The following is a 23,543-nucleotide window of genomic DNA, read 5'->3' as shown; positions in this document are numbered from 1 at the left end:
CCGGTACAGCCTTCATTGCCTGCCACTCCCCCTACGCACCCCGAGTGCTGCAGCCGAGCTGTGCAGTCCCGTGCTTTCTGGCTTACATCTTCCTCACGCCCTCCCCAGGGTGGGAATGCCATTTTCTCGAAGGGCCTTTTGTCCTTTAAGATCCAGCTCAAACTCAACTGCTGTCTCCAATCCAGTCATCCATCCCTCCTCCCTGTGTCTGAGCACTGTAAGTGCTCCTCATGGGAACCTGCCACTCTGTGTTTGGGCACAGCCTTATCTCCCGAATCAACTTGTTGACAGGAGGATCCTGGCTTTCTTTTTGTACCAAAGAGGGCTCACTGTGCCCTCCTTAGACAAGGGGCTCAGGAAATGTCAGCTGAAACAACAAATGAATGACACTCAAATAAGTGGGTGAATAGCGTCCAGGGTCACACTTGGCATAATTCTTTTGCAGTTGATGTTCACAATACATCTGCAGCGTGATGCTGGTGACATGCAGGCTGATGTGGGACACAGACTACCTGTGTTCAACTCTCAGCTCTGCCACATGCTACCTGTGTGACCATGGACAAGTCGCCTCATTTCTCTGTGCCCAGTTTCCCTATCTGTAAAATGGGGGCAATAGTTTATCGTTAACCTGGGGAGTTAAGCGAGTTAATTCACATGAAGCACTTAGAAAAGTGCCAGTCATGGAGTGAGTACTCAACACACATCCGCATCGTCTCATCATGCCTGCTTCGAACGCCTCTCACTGTGGGGGAATGCCTGCTCTGACCCAGTGACCTACAAAATAACACTTGGGCTCAGACTTCAGGGCAGCGTGATCTACCAGCCATCTAGGAGGGAGCCACCCAGCAACGCCCTATCTTAACAAAATACACCTGTCATGTCCTCTGTCTTGTCCCACAGACTTCCAGTTTGTGTCATTTCAGCTACTGGACTGTGAACTGCTCAAATGCAGAGACTGTCCTGGTAACAACCAGCATGGCAGAATCTTAACCACACTCTAGGCACTCACTGTTCAGAGCATTCGTATCTATTAACTCGAGTCGTTTTTCCAAAAGTCTTGTGGGGGACCTGGGGCACCAAGAGGCTAGGTAACCTGTCCAGAGGCACAGAAGCAGCTTTAACCCCAGGCAGTCTGGCTCTAGGGGCCATTGGCTTTTCTGCAATATTTCACCTCCTTTCTATATCTTTAGCTCCTGGTGCATAGTAGGCACTCAGGAAAATGTTTGCTGAAGGAGTGAATCCCAGTGGCATCTTGAGGGAAGCTTTCTAGTATTTTCTCTGTCCAGGATTTCTGACTAGTTTCCTCTCCCACTGACCCTTCCACTACAGCTGATAAATGCTCCTTCTCTTTTCAGGAAACCGTTGCATGCTCCCCCTGGGCTGCTGGAGGAAGTCATCCTGTGTAACTCCACACTGTGGTCCACTTCCAGACCCTTCTCTCTTTCTCTTTCTTAGAAAGAGATAGGTGGAGACTCCGGCACACTCCTAAAACGAAAATTGCTTTGCTAGGCTGGTGGAATTCAAAATGATTTTTTAAAAAATTTAACTGGATTTTATTTACAATATACATTTTGTTACTCTGTGAAATATGTATATGTTAATTGTAGACATTATAGCAACTACAGAAGTATACAAGGAACAGAATTTAAAATGGAGGCTAGTTTTGCTCTTTACTCAAAATATTCTTTCAAGTTAAAAGATCCTTACAGCAAAAAACATGAAAAGAATCTAAGTGATTAGACATTATGCATTATGGGAAGAAAAAATGTTTCCAGTTCTGCCTTGTTCCCATTTAGCTTCTCAGGGTCTTGACAACTGCCTTAACATCCTCCTCTCCTGCCCTAACTGGTGAATTGAGCCACAAGGTGAATACAGAGGCCCAGAAAGTTCCCCGATTCTCCCATAGTTTCCAAAGGGAAATGGGCAGAGTGTTCAGCCTGGATTAAAGGAATGCATGCAGAAAAAGCCTGTACATTCCATACCAACAAGCAAGTCTTTGAGGGTTTTCTACCTTCCCTTTCAGGATCCTTTCTCTTTCCTACAAAAAAATGGTTCTGGTCACATATACCTCAATATATTTGTTCAGTTTTGCAAATGAGTTTCAAGCGACATTTATGCTATAAGAATGATAGACCTAAAGTTAGGATTTTTCTGTTTTGGTTCTTAATATTTCTTCTTTGGTTAATAAAACGTATTCACCCTATTTTTTAAAAAAAACAACATATATTACAAGGTAAAATGTATGTGTCGTAGAACATTTGGAAAATATTAAAAATGTACAAAGAAGGAAATGAAAAGCATCAGTAAATCCACCATCCAGAGAACCTGGCTCATTTTCAACTTCTGACTCTCTAGATGCGGATAAGTAAGTACAGAGGGAAAGAAACATATGCATGGTGGATACCTCTGCGTTTGGCTGCTCCTGAGTGCCCGGCATCTGTTCCTAGCACTCTGATTCCCTTTAGAAACTGCTTTCCCCTGTATCTGCTCCCCACTGCCAACACCCAACCACCCACCACCTGCCCATCCACTCACCCACCCACGGGAATAGAGAAAAATGTCAGGCCCTTTCCATCCCTGTATGCATTTTTACTGGGTTAGCCATAAAACCGAGATAGTCCAATCAAATTCCTCTTGGGGGCAGGGGCGGGCTTTTAAATATTGGACCCAGGGAAGGAGTTTCCCTTCTACTCCGGTGGTAAAGACGGAAGACTCCTGGAGCTCCCAGCTGCAATAATTACAGCCCTGTAGAGAAAGCTGGTCCCAGAGAATGAATGAAAGACAAAATACTGGAGAAGCCTGATGGGGTTTGAGTCCCTGGTCTCATTGTTACTCATGTCAGTTTTACCTGGTTCTGGTTGTCCCTGGAATTGGCAACTTCTTGCCCTTTCCCAGCGTGATGACATGAGCCAATAAATTTCCTTTTGGTCTGGACTAGTTTGAGTTGGACATTTTCTCATTGGAACCAAGAGTCTTGTTTAAACAAACACACCACTATTGCACTTACAGAGAGACAATTAGAAGTGTATTTATTTAGTATATATATAATTTATTTATGTATTATATATGTAATACTATATGTACGTGTGTGTGTGTCAGCCCCTCCCATGGTTGACCCAGTTAGCTCCTAGCATTTGCACAGCTCTTGTGGGAGTCAGCCTGTGTGCCCTGATGCTGTGGGAGCGTGGGTCCAAGTTTAGGGTCTGTGATTCACACTGTTTCTCTGGAACTGGGCTTTCTAACCTAACAGGGAAACTGGGCAATGCTGCCAAAAAGAAGGTATTGACTATCCAGCATCCTTCCCAGTCTTGCACTCTCAGGCCACACTGACCCCTGTTTACTGTGCAGCCAGCGGCCAATAAAGGCAGACTGCATAGCTCAGCTCCGTTGTGGAAACCACCTCTCCTCACCTCATACCTGGCCCTTTCCAGTCTGCCTCTGTTTCCCTCTTGCCTCTAATTTATAGCCCAGATTTCGACCCCTCCCCTGCCCCTTTGGTTTTAATAACGAATCTTAGCTTCTCCTGTTTAACCACATCCTCCCACCCTGCTTCTCCTGCTCATGCTCTGGACGCCCCTGGAACACTAATCCTGATGTGAATTCATGTGGCTGCTTCTTCAGAATCTTCATCTCAGTTGCCGGAAGGCAGAGGGTCTGACAGTACGAGCCAAGAGGAAGCATGGGAGTCCCTTAGGAATGGGATGGAGTGGGTTGTGAATGGAAAGGCACATTCACGTCAGGTAGAAAGCAATCAGTTGGCACTTGTAACAAGATGGAGTATTTCTGCATGGATTTCATGGATTTAAGAGGTAAGTGGATCGTACCCATTAACTGGCTTAGTTGGTCTCATTGACATTGGGAGGTGCTGGGGAACATCTCAGGAAGGATTCACGGTGCCTCTTATTTTGTGAATCTGTCCTCCTGCCCAGAGAAGAAACAATCCATCTCTTGTGCTTGTATCATCACCTAAAATAGATGCTTTCCTCTTTTTCTTAATAAAACTTGTATTTCCTTTTTCTGTGAACCCTCCAGAGGTCAAAGAAGAGAAGCTCAGAGGTGGGTTGGAAAGAGCCACTTCAAGCATTTTAATGATCTGCTAGGCTCCATCCGCAGTTTTCCTTCACCTTCCAAATTGGGGCCACTTTCTCTCCACCTCCACTTGCTTGTTAGTTAAATTATGATTGTTCTCTGCTTCCTTCCATATTGGATTGAATGTAGCTACAAATACAATACAATACACACAATAGGACACTATGAAATAAAGATAAAGAATGACATCAGGATCCATTGGGTGGAAAGTGAGGAAAATGCAATTAAGCCAGGAAACTTGGGAGGAAATGGTGATGGAAGATGAACAATGCCATATTTTGGTTCTGCACTCACTGATCATAAAGACTGATTAGGTACTTATGGAAAGAGGCTATGTAACTCCTAGCTCATTAAATAATTGTTTTTTCCATTATTATTGAGCATTCAGTAGTGCCAAGCACTTTTCAGGATACAGAGATAAGTAAGACTGATCCCTGTCCTCAAGGTGCTCAGTCTAATCTGCTCCCATTTTAACCTCAGGCTTTGAGAGTAGTCATACATTTCTATGTGTCTGATTCACCTATAGCCCATTCAGTCCCATGGCTCATGACTCATGAGTTGGTAAAACTAGTTCTACCACCTACTACAGACTACTGGATCAGGGGTCTGTGTCCAAGCCAAAGAGCATATAGGCACTGGATTCAGGGGAGGTCAAATATCCACAATGATCCTTGACATGAAATTACCTAATATATTTCCTCGATATTGCATGAAGATACACCAGTTTGGGCAAATCACCTTTTCCAACGCTGCCTGCAACAAATCCCTTATCCCACTTACTCTTCTTATAATGTGGCTTTGACACACCTCCAAGGACAGATGGGGTTTATCTGGGGTTTCCACCTTGAACCTAGGTAGACTTTGTAACTGTCTCAAACAATAAAGTATGGCAGAAGTGATGCGATGTGATTTCTGAGTGTAGATTATAAAAATGCCATGCATTTCTACTTTGCTGTCTTGGGACACTTGCTCTTGGAACTCAGCTGCCATGCTGTGAAGAAGCCCAAGGAGTCTGTGGAGAGGCCCACATGGTAAGAGCCAAGGCCCCTGGACCACAGGCTTGGCTGGGCTCCTACCTGACAGCCAGCACAAACTTGCCAGCCATGTGAGTCATCTGAAAGTGGGACTCCCAGCTCCAGTTGAACTGCCCAGCAAGTGCCATGTGGGAGAGAATTGAACCACCTGCACCGAGCCTCATGCAAATTGCAGATTCATGTGAAAAATAAATGAGTGTTGTTTGTTTAAGCTGCTAAGTTTTGAGGTGTTTAGGCAGCAATAGATGGCTGAAACCCCCATCCAATCAGGTTTTCTCTCTTGGGAAGTATGAACACTGGATGCCTCTGGGGTGGGCCACTTGAGCTCAGGCTGAATCCCAAGCAATGCTGATTTTGCTGTTCTCCACAGTCCTATGTACATTCTAGGCTGGGGTATCCTGCAAGTCAGCATGACTATGGCTGTGAAGAGGCAACATTCCAGGCTGCTTTAATGTCTTTCCAATTCTAGCACTGAACACACCTGTCTCTAACTTGAGAGTCCCTGGACATGCCTCTCCACTGCAACCTTAAAGGGGATCATGTGCTGTTTACGTCAGCTCTAGTAAGTGGAAATTTTATTTTTTCACCTGGTGACCAAACCTTTACCAGTACTTAGATTTTAAAACTAGGCTTTTTACTTATCACCCCTATTCTAAGCCCTGGCTTTTTTCTCAGCATGATAGACCATTGCTTCTGGGCCTAGGGTCCTGCCTTCACTGCCTCTGTTCCTTCTTATCTCAGCCTGCAGCCGCTGTTACTTCTTATCTCAGGCTATGCTCACCTTCAGGCGTCCTTGACAATGACTGAAGCCTTTTTTTTTAGACGAGGCTGGAGTACAATGGTGTGATCTCGGCTCACTGCAACCTCCGCCTCCCCGGTTCAAGTGATTCTCCTGCCTCAGCCTCCCGAGTAGCTGGGATTACAGGTGCGTGCCACTAAACCTGGCTAATTTTTGTATTTTTGGTAGAGATGGGCTTTCACCATGTTGGCCAGGCTGGTCTCGAATTCCTGACCTCAGGTGATCTGCCTGCTTCGGCCTCCCAAAATGCTGGGATTACAGGCGTGAGCCACTGCATCCCGCCAAGTGATGCCTTTTAAAACACTTTCCTATGGCTAATTACTGGGGAGGCAGTGCAGTGCAGTGCGGTGATTAAAAACTTGTGCTTTGGAGCTGGGGAGACATGGAACAAGGTATAAGTTCTCTAAACCTACCTCCTAAGTATATTATTAGGATTAAAAAGAGATTATGTATGTTTAGTGTTAAGCACCTTCTGGCCAGGGTGGCTACCTCTTCAGATACCCAATATTCTTCCACCACTTCGTGAGACAGAAGCCCTTATTGTTGGAAGTGATAATGTACCAACCATAGAGACAACTGTTCCCTGCTGCCTTGCAGAGATTGGCCAATGAGATGTAAGCAGAGTTGCTTCACTGGGCTGGCAGGAAAGCTCTTTAAAAGTGGCTGACCTACTTGGGAGGCTCACCCTTGTGCTGGTTCCTTCTCTTTCCTTCTTGTGAATATCATGCTGGAGTTACAACCATCACTTTGGATCATGTGGCAAGACAGGAAAGAAGCCCTGTACTAATGAAGGTGGGGAAGAGTTAGAAGGGACTTGTGTCCTAGATAACCAGGGAGCAGCCATACCAGCTCACCTTGAATTAGGAACTTAATTCCTAACTGATCCACATGATGAATGCTAGTCAAGATGCATCCTTTCCCTAACTCTGTGGGACTGCAAGCTCTTTGGGTCCATGCTGTCTCCAGTCTGGCTACGTTCTAGTTAAAACAGGGAGGAGATACACTCTGTATCAGTTTCTAAGGGTAGATTGATGCCATAATGGACTAGGTTTCACTTCAGTTGAGACTTTTAGGAGAAATCTTTCTGCCTGTTGTTTGTCAGTAATACTGACTGGTCTTTGTGAGCTGAAAGAATAAATCCTTATTCAAGGAAGTCTTCGTGTAATCTACATCTTACGAATCTGCCGTTCAGCCTAGGGCTCTTCTAATGTCAAGGTGTGAGATGAGGTTAAAATTAAAGGCATGAAGAAAAAAATAAAAAAAAAAAATCAGGAAAAAAGAGAAGGTTTTCTTGTGGATTTCCATTTTTACTAGAATTTTATTTTTTTTATTTTTTTTATTTTTATTTTTTTTTAGACGGAGTTTCACTCTGTCACCCAGCCAGGAGTGCAGTGGCTGAATCTTGGCGCTCACTGCAACCTCCGCCTCCCAGGTTCAAGCAATTCTCCTGCTCAGCCTCCCAACAGCTGGGATTACAGGCGACTGCCACCACACCTGGTTAGTTTTTGTATTTTTAGTAGAGACGGGGTTTCACCATATTGGTCACACTGGTCTCGAACTCCTGACCTCAGGTGATCCACCTGCCTCAGCCTCCCAAAGTGCTGGGATTACAGGTGTGAGCCACCACACCTGGCCTACTAGAAATATTTTTAAAAGTTGTATTCTCATAAACAATTAAAATTTCATTCCTTCATTTAAAAATGTTTTGTAAGGAAGAATAAAGACAAGAATATGTAATAATATATTTTAGATATGCAGAAAGTCTACTTAATTTTTAGGTTAGACAGTTTAATACAAAGCAGGTCCCTTTTTGAACTGGTATTGTTTTATTTATTTAAAGAATTATATGGATCAAAAGAGTGCAATTATGAAGATAAAAATTCTTTTTCATAGACACAGAAATTAAAAGAACTTTTCCTCGGAAAGATGCACAATTCACCTCTATTCATAGTAAATAAAACGTTTTAGTAAACAAATATCTTACCCTCAAATACACTTTTATTCTAAATATTGATATTCATTAATTACATAAGAATTAATGTAGAAGCTATTCATTCCTCATGTCTTGTAGTGCTTTATTATTATTTTTTTAAATTATACTTTAAGTTCTAGGGTACATGTGGATAACGTACAGGTTTGTTACATATGTATACTTGTGCCATGTTGGTGTGCTGATAGTGCTTTATTTTTAAATATATAAATGTTGTTCAGTCTATCACTGCTAAATGAGCAATTTAGCACACACACATGTACTTATTTTATTAAAAAAACATGGAGTTGAGAATAATTTATATACATACATGTATACTGACATTTATAAAATTGTAACTCATATTGGAAAAATACTATACATATTATTCTCAGTATGCAAAGTAGGAGAAAAACACCTAAAACCTTTAATCAGTCTTAAAATTCTGATAATTTTACAAATTAGTTCTAATCCATAGCAGTGAGACCATTTCCTTTTCTTTTTTTTTGAGACAGAATCTTGCTCTGTCACCCAGGATGCAGTGCAGTGGCACAATCTTGGCTCACTGCAACTGCCATCTCCTGGGTTCAAGTGATTCTTGTGCCTCAGTCCCCTGAGTAGGTGGGATTACAGGTGAGTACCACCACACCTGGCTAATTTTTGCATTTTTGTAAAGATGGGGTTTCACCATGTTGGCCAGGCTGGTTTTGAACTCCTGAGCTCAGGCAATCCACCAGCCGTGGACTCCCAAAGTGTTGGGATTACAGGTGTGAGCCACTGTGACTGGCTGAGGCCATTTCTTACATGAGGCTTACAAGGTAGACTTTATATGCTGCTGGGACAAAAGTTAAGTGGTAAATATGACATCTGATGATCTAACTGACGTTCTCAGCAGATACTTTGCATCACTTATAAAACAAAAGAAAGTCAAACACAGAGTTTTATTTTTAACATAATTTTAAGTTAACTTTAAGTACAAGATACATATCTGTTAAATTATTACTGATCTACCACATTATTTTTTAACTTGTTGAATACCTATAATCTCTGTTCTTTCTGAAAGCTGGCATTTATTAAACATGTGGGGTTTTCACATGTTCCTGACATTATTTATAATTTCAGGTGTTTCATCTAAGTCAGAGTAATAAAACGCTTACTCTCCACTGATTTTTACACTGGAAAAATGTTGTTTGTGGCAATGCAGTAGCTACATATCATTCCTTTAGTCCTTTACATGCAGACCGAAGAAATGAAAACTGGCTGGGCACAGTGGCTCATGCCTGTAATCCCAACATGTTGGGAGGCCGAGGTGGGCAGATCACTTGAGCCCAGCAGTTCGAGACTAGCTTGGCCAACATGGCGAAACCCTGTCTCTGCTAAAAATACAAAAATTAGCTGTGTGTGTGGTGGTACACGCCTATAATCCCAGCTACTTGGGAGGTCGAGGCAGGAGGATCGCCTGAGCCTGGGAGGTGGAGGTTGCAGTGAGCCAAGATCGTGCCACTGCACTCCAGCCAGGGCAACAGAGCAAGATCCTATCTTAGAAAAAAAAAAAGGAAATGGAAAACTGTTAAGAATATGCTTTTCATAAAAGTCCAGTTACTTATTTACAAAATACTAAAGACTAATGATAAGGTGATATGAACTGAGGAGTACCATTACCCAAGCCTTCTGTACCTGAAGTCCAGTTGTAAAAAAAACACCAAAGTCCATCCACCTTTGTCCTAAACAGGTCTGCATTGTACCTCTAATCTTGTACAGTCTTCATGAAATTAACGTCTTCATGTTATCTTAAGCACTTTGGTTTAGAAACTTCTTAAAATATCATTCAAAAAGAGCTTAGAGCATGTACAGAGTGCATATAAAGCTCTATTTTACATAATTGTATGTACGGCTATCTCAGGAACATGATATGTTATTTAGAAAAGGTCATAGGGCAAAAAAATAAAACAAAACACCAGGTCCAGGTACAAATAATCCCAGTCAGTTACGCTGGCTCATGCCTGTAATCCCAGCACTTTTGGAGGCTGAGGTGGGAGGATTGCTTGAGCCTAGAAGTTCAAGACCAGCCTGGGCAACATGGTGAAACCCTATCTGTACAAAAGACACAAAAATTTAGCCGGTCCTAGTGGTGCACACCAGTAGTCCCAGCTACTTGGGAGGCTGAGGTAACAGAATCACCTGAGCCTGGGAAGTTGAGGCTGCAGTGAGTCATAATCACACCATTACACTCCAGCCTGGGCATCAGAGTGAGACCCTGTCTCAAAAAAAGAAAAATTAAAAGAAACACCCAAAAACAATCCCCAAGAGGACTAAGAGGGAAATAAAACTTTGGTGCCAGACAAGACAGCATCAAGATAAAGCCAAAGAGTTGCTAAAAACAAAAAATAATAATTCAGGCAATTGGTTGTCTGGGTTCTGCAATTTGACAAATTCCACTCGACACTAATATACAGAACTCTTTTGGTCATTGTCACACAGCAGAAATGCTTCTATATGTGAAGTTGTTCTGGACTGCCTGTTACAGCTATTAAATGGAAACCCCAGAATTCATCCTGAATGTCTCTGAACGTGAAAAGTCACATGTGTTAATTTAATTCAGTATAAAATTTCCATGTTCTCCCACAAGACGAATTTCAGCAGTGTCTTCCCAGTATGAAACCACGTCTTATCACTCCACCAGATTCAGAATTGGTATTAATTCTGACAGAAGCTGAAACTAAAGCCTATGTTTTCTTTAGTCAACATAAGGCCTTTTTTCAGAGATGATGTGAATTAATAGTTTAAACAACCAAAATAAAAGAACAGACAAGAATTTTTTTTCATACATCCATTTCCATTGCTAGAGCTGCAGTGATCAGCAGAAGCATCTGCCTGGCTGTCAGTATCAAGGTGGATCCAGGCTGTTGGAACCGGTGGATCCAGGGGTTGGAATGGAGGATCCAGGGGTTGGAACTGGTGGATCCAGGGGTTGGAACCGGTGGATCCAGGGGTTGGAATGGAGGAAGGCTGACTAAAAATGAGACTCGGAACTTGGAAGGCCTGTACCACGAAGGCCAATTCTGCCATAAGCCCTATTGCCCAGGTATGTTACATAAAACATCCAGAGATTACAGTGAAAGTCAGGGTGTGTCTGGACACAGTGGTTCTCAACTGTAATCCCAGCACTTTGGGAGGCCGAGGCCGGTGGATCACTTGAGGTCAGGAGTTTGAGACCAGCCTGGCCAACATGGTGAAACCCCATCTCTACTAAAAATACAAAAATTAGCTGGGCATAGTGGCACAGACCTGTAATCCCCGCTACTCAGGAGGCTGAGGCAAGAGAATTGCTTGAACCTGGGAGGCAGAGGTTGCAGTGAGCCGAGATCATGACACTGCACTCCAGCCTGGGTGACAGAGTGAGACTCCATCTCAAAAAAAAAAAAAAAAAAAAAAAAGGTGAGAAGTAGCACATAGTGAAAATGAATATAGTAATTTTACAGCTGGTCAGGCTCAGTGGCTCATGCCTGTAATCCCAGCACTTCGGGAGGTTGAGACAGGAGGATTGCTTGAGCCCAGGAGTTTGAAACCAGCCTGGGCAACATAGTGAGACCCTGTCTCTAAAAAATAAAATAAAATAATTTTACAGCTTTTGGTTCTCCTGTATTATATAGCATAACTGGGAATAAAAAACTATGAAATTATTTTCCCAAGACCAGTTTTACTCATGTTTAGCACACCTGTTTGCTGTGGTTATCCAGGAGCCACCTACATCAAGGTGGATCCAGGCTGTGGTCTTGCATTGGGTAACAAAGCCCTTCCCAGAGGGAGGAGTCACACCACTGGGTCAAGAGTCACGAATGAGTATTTTTACACGTTTATTAAAACAAGTTTCCTGAGAAGTTTGACTAGGCTATGTTGTTGTTAACCTAGTTTGCTTAAAATGTACAAAAATGCAATCAAACTTACATATCTGCTAAATATTCTAAAGTCAGATTTTGTTCTGATTGGCTATTAGGGCAAATTAGTGAGGGATTTTTTTGTTTTTTTGTTCTGTTTTGTTTTTCTAACAATAGTCTGAAACATAAAATTAAGTTTGGGTTTAAAAACAATTCTTGAAACTGTCATAAACATATGATATCTATTGATTAAACAGTAATAAAAAGACACAAGGTACAAGAATTGAGGCTTGACTGTTGTGGCCGTATACTAACTTCATATACCTTGATAGAACAAAGCATCTTCTTAAAAAGTGATTTGTACACTGCACAAGTATAGCTTTACCAAATAAAAACTCAATGACATGTCACTGAAATTTGCTTCTTCTAGAATTGGAATTATGTAACATACTGAATGATACTATTTTTATCGTATTATAAAATATGACTTCATCAACATGAGATTCCAGGACCCCAGATACTTCTCTGAACTTCTAAAAGTTCATTATTTGATAGGGTTGGATCAAATGTAAAGGCCCAAGTGTTCAAAGATCTTAGATACCTAAAGAGAGAAAGAGGCAAATGGAGGCTCTTCTGAGAGTCAAAATGTTGATGAGAAACAAACTGGAAGTAGCACACATAGGCAGAAAAATAGACAAGTTATGATTCAGAAAACAATTGTATGCAATTTTGGCATAAATATCTGAGAGTCACTGTGGGCCATGAGTTGAAAAGGAACATGCAAGAGAGCAAGGAAAACACAAAGCCTCATTCAGATGTGCTGGTGAGAATATGACAGACAAATCTGTTGAAGTTATGTACCATGAAGTCTGTCTTTTGTCAAAGCTCTATGCGGTCCCAGGATAGCGTGATAACAGTGGTTAAACACAACCAGCTAGTTATAGCTTTCATTGTATGGAAAGACCTTTCTGGTCTGGAACTCTGCCTTTGAAATTATCCACGTAGTTCAGAAGGCAGATACTTGTTAAAGGGATCCCAAAAGGTAGGAGACAAGTACTTTTTGTTATGCATTAGGGCAGACTTTCAAGCACAAGACACAAAACTGGGCAGCAAATGTTTGGGTAGTCCCATCTCCCCTTGGTTCATATGTGGGTAGCAAAATGAATAAAATTTTCCTTCTTTGTCTTTCTTGAAATAAAATATCAGGTATCCAAGGAGAGCTGAGGACTCTCAATTTGCTAGATTGATTTAAAGGGGTCAGATTTGGAAAATTAAGGAATAAATGGAGATCGGTTTTATTGGAGTAGGTGTGGTCAGTGGGCCCTTTTCCATTTTGTGCCATTGCTTTTAGCACAAGGATGTCAAAAATCCCACATAGAATGTCATCTCTGATGGATTGACAGAGACCTCCTGGGGTGCTGTGTTAGGACATGAGGCTTATCCCAGCTTGGCAGGAGAGAATGCTAAGCATGATGAGTGATACCTGCCACGGGCACAGATATTTCCTGCTTCTCTTCTGTTTGTTTCAAACCACCTTCAGGATCTCTGAAACATAGGCTGACAGATGACTCCTACCTGCACATACTTCCTACCCACATGTCACATCCAAGGGAGGGATGGTGAAACAAGTGTGAGCTTTGCAGAAATGCTGACAAGCAAGGGAATTTCAGCTGAGGAGTACATAAGTTCTTTCACCGAAGATTCCTAGTTTCTCTGAGAAGTTCTTAAGGGTGACCAGACCTGGCCATGTCAGGGTCTACAAGTTACCAAACGCCATCTCATCAGGACTGTGGACCCTCTCACTGTGTCTTCTTGGCAGGCAGAGCACACTGACCCCCTGGGATGGTGTTTTCATTAAAACACTTGCTGTGTTTGGTGTCTTTTCCATGACATAACACTCCTTGAGAAAAGTTCTGCTGAATGTAGTTTACCTGTCCGAGGACTTGAATAATCAGAGGAAATTATCCAAAGCTGGTTAGTGGCCCAAAAGGAAACCATTGATAGAACGGCTTCCTGATTTAGGCCCTAAGGAATGAAACAGAAAGGTGACGAACATTTAGCATGAGCAGAGTGAGTGCAGTGAGCTAGAAGCTGGCTGAGAGGAGGCAACGCGCATTGATCAGAAGTGAGCACATCACCCGCCTCCTTCTCCACCCTCAGAGGCAGCGATGGATGGCAGCCAGGCCTTTTCCTAGTACTTCTCAATTGCACATTCTTCCAAGTGCAAGTGATGCCATCATTAGGAAGAGTGGGCGTTGGAAGAAACAGCAAAAGGTTCTTGTGTCTATGTTGATTTGAAATTAATTAAATTTGTATCCTCTTCATCCTCAGTTGGCAGGCTCAGCGGACTCCCTCAGGGGTTGCTTCTCTTGGAAAACATGAGCGCCATTCAGGCTTAGGATTCATTATCACTGTAAAAAAAACACACACAGACACACACAGACACACAAAAAACCAGTAATATATTTCTTTTTCTTTTCTTTCTTTTTTTTTTTTTTGAGATGGAGTCTCACTCCGTTGCCCAGGCTGGAGAGCAGTGGCACGATCCAGGCTCACTGCAAGCTCCGTCTCCCGGGTTCACGTCATTCTCCTGCCTCAGCCTCCCGAGTAGCTGGGACTACAGGGGCCTGCCACAACGCCCAGCTAATTTTTTGCATTTTTTTTTTTTAGTTTTTTTTTTTTTTTTTTTAGTAGAGATGGGGTTTCACCGTGGTAGCCAGGAGGGTCTCAATCTCCTGACCTCGTGATCTACCCACCTTGGCCTCCCAAAGTGCTGGGATTACAGGTGTGAGCCACTGTGCCGGGTCAACAGTAATATATTTCTAAGAAGCTAAAGAGAGCTGGTCACTCCATTGTGGAGGTGACTGAAGAGATCACAAACCATCAGGAAGCCAATGGTGTCCAGCTTACAATTTCTGAAACGAAGGTCAGTCTGAATTTTACATTTGATTCCTGAGGAAGAAATTAATGAGAGCCAAAAAATAATCCCTAGCTCTTGCCCCTCACAGCCCTCCCCAGTGCTGATGCAGAGAACCAGATGGAGTTGGGGGTTCCCCGTTTAATCAGTCTAATCCCATTCTCTATGAATACATGCCAAATTGCCTTTTTCTAAAACTAATTTTCCACATGCCGTTTTCTCTCAAGAGTTTGTGGTCCTGGCATGTCTTCAATAGCTCGTTTTGTTCATACCTACAAAGGAGCTGGAGGGGCCTTCTCAGTATCATTTAGAATTCAAATATTGGGCATCCTGGGGTGTGAGCAGACATAAATGATCAACATGGTATTGGAACATGACCACACTGTTGGCTGATTTGGTCTTTTGCTTCTAACTTGGCTGTCTTTGCCAAGTGTCTGGCTCCACAGCTTTTTCCTGGTGGGCTCACAGCTCCACCAACTCTCCTGGAAAACAGGTGGCACTTCCCTTCCTCGCATTTCTCTTTTTAGTTCTGTACTCCCTTCACTCACATCCTAGCAGGTCTCTATTTGAAGTGACCTCTGCTTCCAAGGGAGCGCTTGAATGATAATGATCAACAGATCTGGTATCTCCCTCGCTCATAAGTATAGATAGTCTGCAATAGGTGATATTCTTCTGACTCCTACTTCAGTGCTCTCCTACTCAGTGAAACTCCATGTGTTTCTAAAAGGACTTCGGAGCAACTAAGACACACATAGATAGATAGATAGACAGACAGAAAGACAGATAAATAGATAGATAAGTAGGTAGATAATGATGGATCTATCCATGAAAGGGCAGGAGACATTGTGTGTATGTTTGTGTGTGGTGTTGGTTCATGTTGTGAAGACAGAGGCAGAAGCTATCATAAGGAGGGAAGAACAATGGGAAAGGAGGGGGAGGACAGAATTTTATCTGAGGCAGAGAAGTGAACAAAAGGACAAACCAGGGTGGGTGTGGTGGCTCACACCTGTCATCCCAGCTCTTTGGGAGGCTGAGGCAGGAGGATTGCTTGAGTCCAGGAGTTTGAGACCAGCCAGGGCAATACAGTGAGACACACCATCTTTACAAAAATTAAATATTAGCCAAGTGTGGTGGTGCACACCTGTAGTCCCAGTTACTCAGTAGGCTGAGGTGGGAGGATTGCTGGAGTCCTAGCATTTGAGGCTGTAGTGAGCTGTGATTGTGCCACTGCACTCCAGCCTGGGTAAGAGACACACCCTGTCTCAAAAAAAAAAAAAAAAAAAGACAAACCATATCAAAATGTATTTCAAATGAAAGCCTGGTTGAAAGTTTAAAAATGTTTCATCTGAAGAGTAGATGTGACAACCCCTTTCACTTATGTCACCCTGAATAATTTTTAAACTGCCCCAGGAGGTTTAATTTCTTGGAAATTGGGTGGTGGTAAGAGAGTATTTCAAAGATCCAGGAGTCTATCTCTATAGAACATAAGGCTCTGAATTGCATGTTTTCCTTTTGTGACCTTATCTTGAAATTTCAGCCACTTGAAGCAGAGTATAATATACAACTGAACAACAAAGGCAAGGCCCTCTTTTGTCCACAACATTAATATTTGCTCAGCTGTTATAATAGAAGTGATTTTTAAAGTTAATTATTATAAAATTAGTCCCTATTCATTGGTTAAAAAAATAGAAAATACAAATAAGCAAAACAAAAATACCAATAATCTCACTACATTAACATTTTGGTATTTATTTCCCCAAAGATTTTCCTGTGATAATAATATATATCTTTTTTGTACAAAATGGGATATTTTATATATTGCTCTGTAATCTGCTTTTCTCACTCTCATTCACACGTAAACATCTGCCTCTCCTAATAAATATATACAACATCCTTTCAGTGACTACATAGCTTTCTATTGTCTCACTAAATCAAAAATGTTTTTTTAGCCAATTCCTTATTGTTAAACATTTAGGCTACTTTAAATTTTTAATTTTTATTTATTATAAACATTGCTACATCTTTGGAAACTTCCAATAGTTACCTTTGCATATATCCCTAGAAAGGGAATTGTTAGGTCAAAGTATACACAATTTTAAAGCTTTAATGGCTCATTGTCAAATTATCCCCCTTTCCTAGAAATTTTTACAATTTACATTCTTCTAACACTACTCTTTAGGGAAATATCCTTTTCCCCATGTCCTCTCCAACATTGAATATTATTATTTTCATTTTTTTTGTGAGTCCAGTAGGTGAAAATGGTATCGTATTTACCGTTACTTTTTTATTACTACAAAGAATAAACCTTTTACAAAGCTTAGTTGGTAATTTTAATTTCTTCCTTTGCTGAATTGCTTATTAATAGTCTCTGCTCATAAAGTAGAACAATTATTATTACATTTTTAGATAGGATCTTGCCATGTCACCCAGGCTGGAGAGCAGTGGCAAGATCTTAGCTCACTGCAGCCTCGACCTCCTGGGCTCAAGCAATCCTACCACCTCATCCCCCCTTCCCCAACTCCTCCATAGCTGGGACTACAGTTGTGTGCCATCACACCTAGCTAACTTTTGTGGAGACAGAGTCATGCCATGTTGTCTAGGCTGGTCTCGAACTCCTGGGCTCAAGCAATCCACCCACCTCAGCCTCTCAAAGTGCAGGGATTACAGGTGTGAGATACACAGCCAGCCTACTGTGTTTTTTGAAGTACAAGAACATTGAGTTTTTAATGTAGTTACATCTATCCTTTTATTTTTTATTTTTTGAGAGAGAGTCTCGCTCTGTTGCCTCCCCAGTAGCTGGGACTACAGGCGCCTGCCACCACGCTCGGCTAATTTTTTGTATTTTTTTAGTAGAGGCAGGGTTTCACCGTGTTAGCCAGGATGGTCTCCATCTCCTGACCTCGTGATCTGCCTGCCTCGGCCTTCCAAAGTGCTGGGATTATAGGCATGAGCCACCGCACCCGGCCACATCTATCCTTTTCAAATATGATTTCTGACTTGTGTATCATGCTTTCAAACTAGTTCCCTCCTTAAAGCTATATAATATTTTCCTGTATTTTTTCTGGCTTTTTTTCTTTCTTTTTAACACTCAAACTCATCTGGAGTCTATTTTAGTATAAAGCGTGAGGTTGAGCTCCAAATTTCCCCCCCAAATGTTAGTCAGTTGTCCCGAGACTATTTATTAAATAATCCACTTGCTATGAAATGTTAATTCTAATTTGGTTCCAAGTGTACACTGTTTTAATTGTTGATCAAGCATGACACACTCCCTGTGAACTCCCTACCCTTATTCCATCTTACAATTTCACTTTTTCCTTCTTTTAAAATTGTCCTGGCTCTTTGCACACAGTTATTCTTCCAGATGAAATGTGCATAGGGATTTTTAAGATGACTGGGTTGAATTTAAGATGATCATTTTTACATTGTTGAGTCTTTCATCAGGAACACAGTATACCTCTCCATTCATTCAAATCTTTTATGTGCCACAATAAAAATCTGAACATTTTATATTATCACCTGCATTTTTTCAGTTAAGTTGATCCCTGGGTAGTTTACGTTTGTGCTGTTTTTATGATATTACCAATGTTGGTGTGTGCTGAGTGGCTTTTTTAGCATAGTAGATAAGAGCCCTGGGTCAGTTGGCCTGAATCTGAATCATGGTTCACTTTCTTGCCATGTGACATTGGGCAAATTAACCTTTCTTAGCTGGAGTGTTCTTATCTCATCTCATCTGCAAAACATACATACCTATACCACGAGCTTTATTGTTTTGTAAATAATAAATGAGAAAATGCAGGTGAAATACCATACTCCAGGCCTGACACACAGACACATGAATGAATGTTAGTAATCCTTATTTTGCAGGTTTTACAGTAGCCAGTGCTTGTTGGTAAAACACTAGCATGAATATTGTTTCAAGTATCCAAAGGCTTTCAGCAACCATCTTCCAAAACAAACTAAATTTCTAAGGGGAAGCATTTTGAAGGCTCAGTGTGGGACACTGTCCATCAACAAGGACTTGTTTAACTTAAAGCACCAAAGAGGAAAAGAAGCTCAAGCTATGGTGCCCACAGCCACAGCTCCGTGGACCATGAGCAATTGACAAGCACTGCCACATAGGGTAATAGTTGCCTCACCTGTGGGACATCAGGCCACTCCTAGGTGTAGCAACTCTTACTGGTGCTGGGATGGACATCAGGCATGTTGGTAAATCAGCAAGCTGGGACCTGGCCCACCACTTGAGCCTGGAGGCATTCTCTCCCAAATGCTCATTCCTTTATTTAGTTAGGCATGTTTCCTGCTCTCTTTTTGGCTATTTATTCTCTCTGTGAAATCATCAAATAAACCTAGACATTTTTAATTCTGAAAATTCTTAGAGTTCTCTGTTAAAAAAATCTTAGCAAACTGTCACAGAATTGCAACAAATCAAATAAGTGATCCCTTTTCAAACCTTTAGTTTGAAAGCAGTTTTAGTAACTTATCTACAATGGTAACATTAGTGAGCAATTTTTCTAGGAATGTTAGACAGATATTTTAAGAATGTGGGCCAAGTGTGGTGGCTCATGTCTGTAATCCTAGCAACTTGGGAGGCCGGGGCATTTAAGCCTCAAGGACCACTTGAGCCCATGAGTTCGAGACCAGCCTGGGGAACATAGTGAGACATTGTCTCTACAAATTTCAAAAATTAGCTGGGCATGGTGGCTCGTGTCAGTAGTCCCAGCTATTAAAAGTAATGGCAAAAACTGCAATTACTTTTGCACCAACCTTATACCTTATGTTTGGGTGGCTGAGGTGGGAGGATTGCCTGCGATTGGGAAGGTTGAGGAGATGTAGTGAGCTGAGATCACACCACTGCACTCCAGTCTGGGCAACACAGTGAGACCCTATCTCAAAAAAAAAAAAAGAATGTGGAGCACCTTTCCCAAAAGTCTGCATAGTAACAGGCTGACAAATAAAACCAAATTTAATTGACTAAAAAGCATCATTGTATTGTTTTCTTTAAGAAGGCATGTAATGGGCATGCTACCAGTTGAATAAGGACTGATGCAACTGTAATACCTTGTTTCATAATTGCCCCTTTGTTGCAGTCAGGATTAGATAAGTCATCTTTGTTCTCCTGACCAGTCTATCTTGTAACAATCCCTCTTTATGACCACAGCTTGTGTACTCTGTCTCCAAAGATGGCAATAAACCTATGTTCAACCTTTCTTGTGTTATGATGCTCTCTAACTCATTTTTAGGGGGAGTGCAGAGTTCAGGTTAGCACAAAATCACATAACAATTAGATCAGGCTCCCTTTCTCTTCAATAGAATGTCCTTTCGCCTTCCTGCAAGAGGCCTGGTCTCAGGTGGAATGATTGAGGTAATGCATCTGGCTAGCATCAGAGGCAAGCCTAGTCATGCACATAGATCATGCCCATGTTGTAGATATAATCTGGGCCACTATTCAAGCAATGCTGTGGTTTTTAAAAGTAAGTACATCTTCCCTCATCCAACACATACATGCACACACACACGTGCACGTGTGCATCTGTGTTTTAATAATACTATTTGAGGTTATCATCCTGCAGGATTATAAACTGTTACTTTGTATCCCTCATAATATCAAGCTCAGATCTGAGAGAAACCGACACTTAATACTTGAATTACAGATGATCCCCGACTTACAATGTTTAACTTACAATTTTTTTGACTTTACAATGGAGCAAAAGTGATATGTATTCACTACATGCCTTGACTTACGATGGGGCTATCTCTAGATATACTCATTATAATTTGAAAATATCGTGCATTTTTGACTTAGGATTTTTTCACTTACAGTGTGTCTCTCAAGACCTAACCCCACTGTAAGTCAAGAAGGATTTATACGTTTTTAAAAGACTTTGAGGGACTAAAGAAGAAAAGAGGAAAGAAGCCTCTACACAAAGAAAAAAAAAATAGAAGTGGTCACAAAGATTGACTTGAGCAGACAGGCCAAAAAAAGCTCACACAAAACTGCTGTTTTCTTGCAATTAATGGTTAAGTGTTGTCAATGACTGTGCTGGGTGATAGACACATCATTCACCAAATACTTTCCTATATTAGCCTTATGGTGGTTGGCTTTCTTGCTGCTGAGTGTTCTTCTTTTTCTAATCTATAATTTGTCTTTTAATTTATGAAATATCTCTTATTTTAACAAAATAGTAAAAGAGAATGAAAACACACTTTTAAAAGAAACTTTTCTCTAGATTGAGCTTTATCAGATACTAACCTGCCATGTGAACTTGAACAAGCCACTTAACCTCTCTGAGTTCTAAGTTTACTCAAATTATATTATTTTTAACTGGTTGTTTTGACATGATGTCAACAGTGTCAGGCACATATTAAGTGTTCAACAAATGTCTTTTGAAAAACTACATCAAAAATTGTACTTTCTCAAAAAATGACAAAGAGAAGGGATGAAACAGGAAGAAATCCACAAAATTCTCTATTAAACTAACCTAAACTTTTCCTGAAAAATAGTGAAGCGACCCATTTTTATAACGACATTGAGCTCAGAAACATAAACTATAGAATAAACAGCAGAATTATTACAAGAACAGATATACTGTCACTCTCTCTTAGTTAATTTCTTGGGCATCTAGCATATAGAAAATGTGATGTAAATGTCTTACTATTGTTGTAATTATTACTGAATTTTCAAAATTATAAATCCACTTGAGCAGAATCAAATCTAATTCTTTCCCTAATCTTTCCCTATGTTGTTGCTCAATGTAAAATCATCCCTGTGGTCAAGAGATATAAGAAGAAAGAAGACAGGCATTTGGCTGATACTTGCGATTCCTTGTCTGTGGTTATTCATCTGAGGTTGTAGAGACAGAAACAGCAAGCTTTCAGGAAACCGTCTAACTGCAAATGCCTCCAGAAGAAGGAAGAGGCTGGCTAGATTGGAAGAGTCATGATAAAAGGGACTGTTTCTTGTTTGCACCACTATCTAGTAGCATTTGGGAGGGTGTTGTGAGGGTGGGGTTAGGCAATAAGGGAGTGTGTTTTCTACACGGAAGTTAAAACAATAATAAAACCAACCAAGAGGATCTGTTTTCTGTCATTACCATGTGTTGGCAATGCTTAACGAGATCAGGGATGAAATTCTCTTCAACTTGAGGGCAGACCCCTCCTAGCGCCCTCCTCCCACTGACACTATGCCCCCGTGCAGCGCCAGGCACATAGCAGGTATGAATCACGGAAAAGACGCTAAGATGGAAAATAAGAATATGAAACACTCCCCTCCCCCATGATTCCTTTGTTGCTTTTCCTATTGATTTTTTTAAAACATGAAAACCATAGCATCAACTTCCCATAGTATTTTGTACATCTCTGGTCCTTATTAAAATCCTGTGCTGTCTTTTGGATTCCACAGCTCAGGAAGAATATCCATTCAATGAGGACGGAGGAATGTAATGAACAAGGAGTGGCCAATCAGACGTGGATAAAATTCTGAAAGCCCTGAGACTATGGACCCTAACAAGACAAGGTTGAAGTCTTTGCACACAATGTGGTATATTCAGTGTAGGGTGGTTATCAGATTAACTGCCTTTTCCCAGAAGCATGGCGGATTTAGGTTCTATGGACTTAATAGATAACAGAGGTTCTTTGTCAGGGATGTCTTTCTAGCATCAATGAAAGTGGAACCCTGTAAATGAATTCCAGAAGTCTTTGTTTATCAGGAGAAAGAAGTGTGTTTTCCACTAAATTCAATTTTTAATGACTGTTGCATACTTTCTGAAGCATTAAATTCACCTGTATACTACTTTGATGACAGAGGAAGAATCATGCACAAGGTAAAAGCCAATGGAAAACTTTGGGTGATAATGGTGTGTCAATGGAGGTTGATAGATTGCAACAAATGTAGCACTCTGATAGGGAACATTGATAATGGGAGAGGCTGTGCATGTGTGAGGGCAGAGGGTACATGGGAACTCTGTACTTTCTGCTCAGTTTTGCTGTGAATCTAAAACTGCCCTAGAAATAATCTTTTAAAATACCAGTGTGGGAGGGGAAGAACTATTGCCACTGCATAAAAATAATTAGTTTCACTTGCATAGTGCTTTAAAACTTAGCTACTGCTGGGCACAGTGTCTCATGCCTGTAATCCCAGCACTTTGGGAGGCCGAGGTGGATGGATCACCTGAGGTCAGAAGTTTGAGATCAGCCTGACCAATGTGGTAAAACCCCGTCTCTATTAAAAATACAAAATTAGCCAGGCGCGGTGGTGGGCACCTGTAATCCCAGCTACTTGGGAGGCTGAGGCAGGAGAATTGCTTGAACCCGGGAGGCGGAGGCTGACAATAACTATTGCACTCTAGTGCACCATTGCACTCTAGCATGGGCAACAAGAGCAAAACTCCATCTCAAATAAATAAATAAATAAATAAATAAATAAATAAAATAAAAACAAAACCTAGTTAGGTGGTTTCATTCTCTTATATCATCCTGTGAAACTAGAAGGACAGATGTTCCTATTTCCATTTTTCAAGATGAAGAAATTAAAACTCAGAGAGCTAAAGTGACTTGTTTTTGTCTAAAGAACAAATAAGCATTCAAATTAGGTCTGAAAATGAGTCTTCTGGTTCTAAGTCTTATGACCCACTAATGCACTTTCCACCTGTATTTATAACAATTCACAAGCTTTTAGAGACAAAAGAAATCTTATTTTTGTCCCAGGGTAGATACTCAAAGTAAACATTTTATGGATTATCAATGTAGTTAAAACATAAGAAAAAGAAATGTAACTAAAATTATGACAGAAAAGAAAGATTATCCAAATTATAAGGTGCTAATACCCTTTTAAAAACTTCAGAATGGGCCAGGCACGGTG

At 41.2% G+C, this 23,543-nt stretch overlaps 1 protein-coding gene across 7 annotated transcripts in view; it reads right to left on the bottom strand.

Moving 5' to 3' along the window:
- Nucleotides 1-11,731: 11,731 nt before the first annotated feature.
- TMEM154 (transmembrane protein 154) overlaps nucleotides 11,732-23,543 on the bottom strand; it is a 54,573-nt gene continuing 42,761 nt past the window's right edge. For 3 of the 7 annotated variants that reach the window (XR_004182645.1, XR_004182648.1, XR_004182647.1), the window contains 2 exons: nucleotides 14,526-14,684; nucleotides 11,732-14,180 (listed from right to left, as the gene is read on the bottom strand). Coding sequence is in view for 2 of the 7 variants with exons in the window: in XM_003899270.4 (XP_003899319.1) it covers nucleotides 14,165-14,180 (16 nt within the window). In the remaining 5 variants the exon portion in view is untranslated. Of the gene's footprint in view, nucleotides 14,181-14,525; nucleotides 14,722-21,503; nucleotides 21,608-23,543 lie in introns of those variants that run through there. The other 4 variants (XR_004182646.1, XR_004182649.1, XM_003899270.4 and 1 more) reach the window with 3 other exon arrangements.

Source organism: Papio anubis, chromosome 3 (assembly GCF_008728515.1).
Source record: "Papio anubis isolate 15944 chromosome 3, Panubis1.0, whole genome shotgun sequence".
Classification (NCBI taxonomy): domain Eukaryota; kingdom Metazoa; phylum Chordata; class Mammalia; order Primates; family Cercopithecidae; genus Papio; species Papio anubis.
Note: the sequence above shows the minus strand (reverse complement) of the source record. Positions and strands in the feature narration are given on the sequence as shown.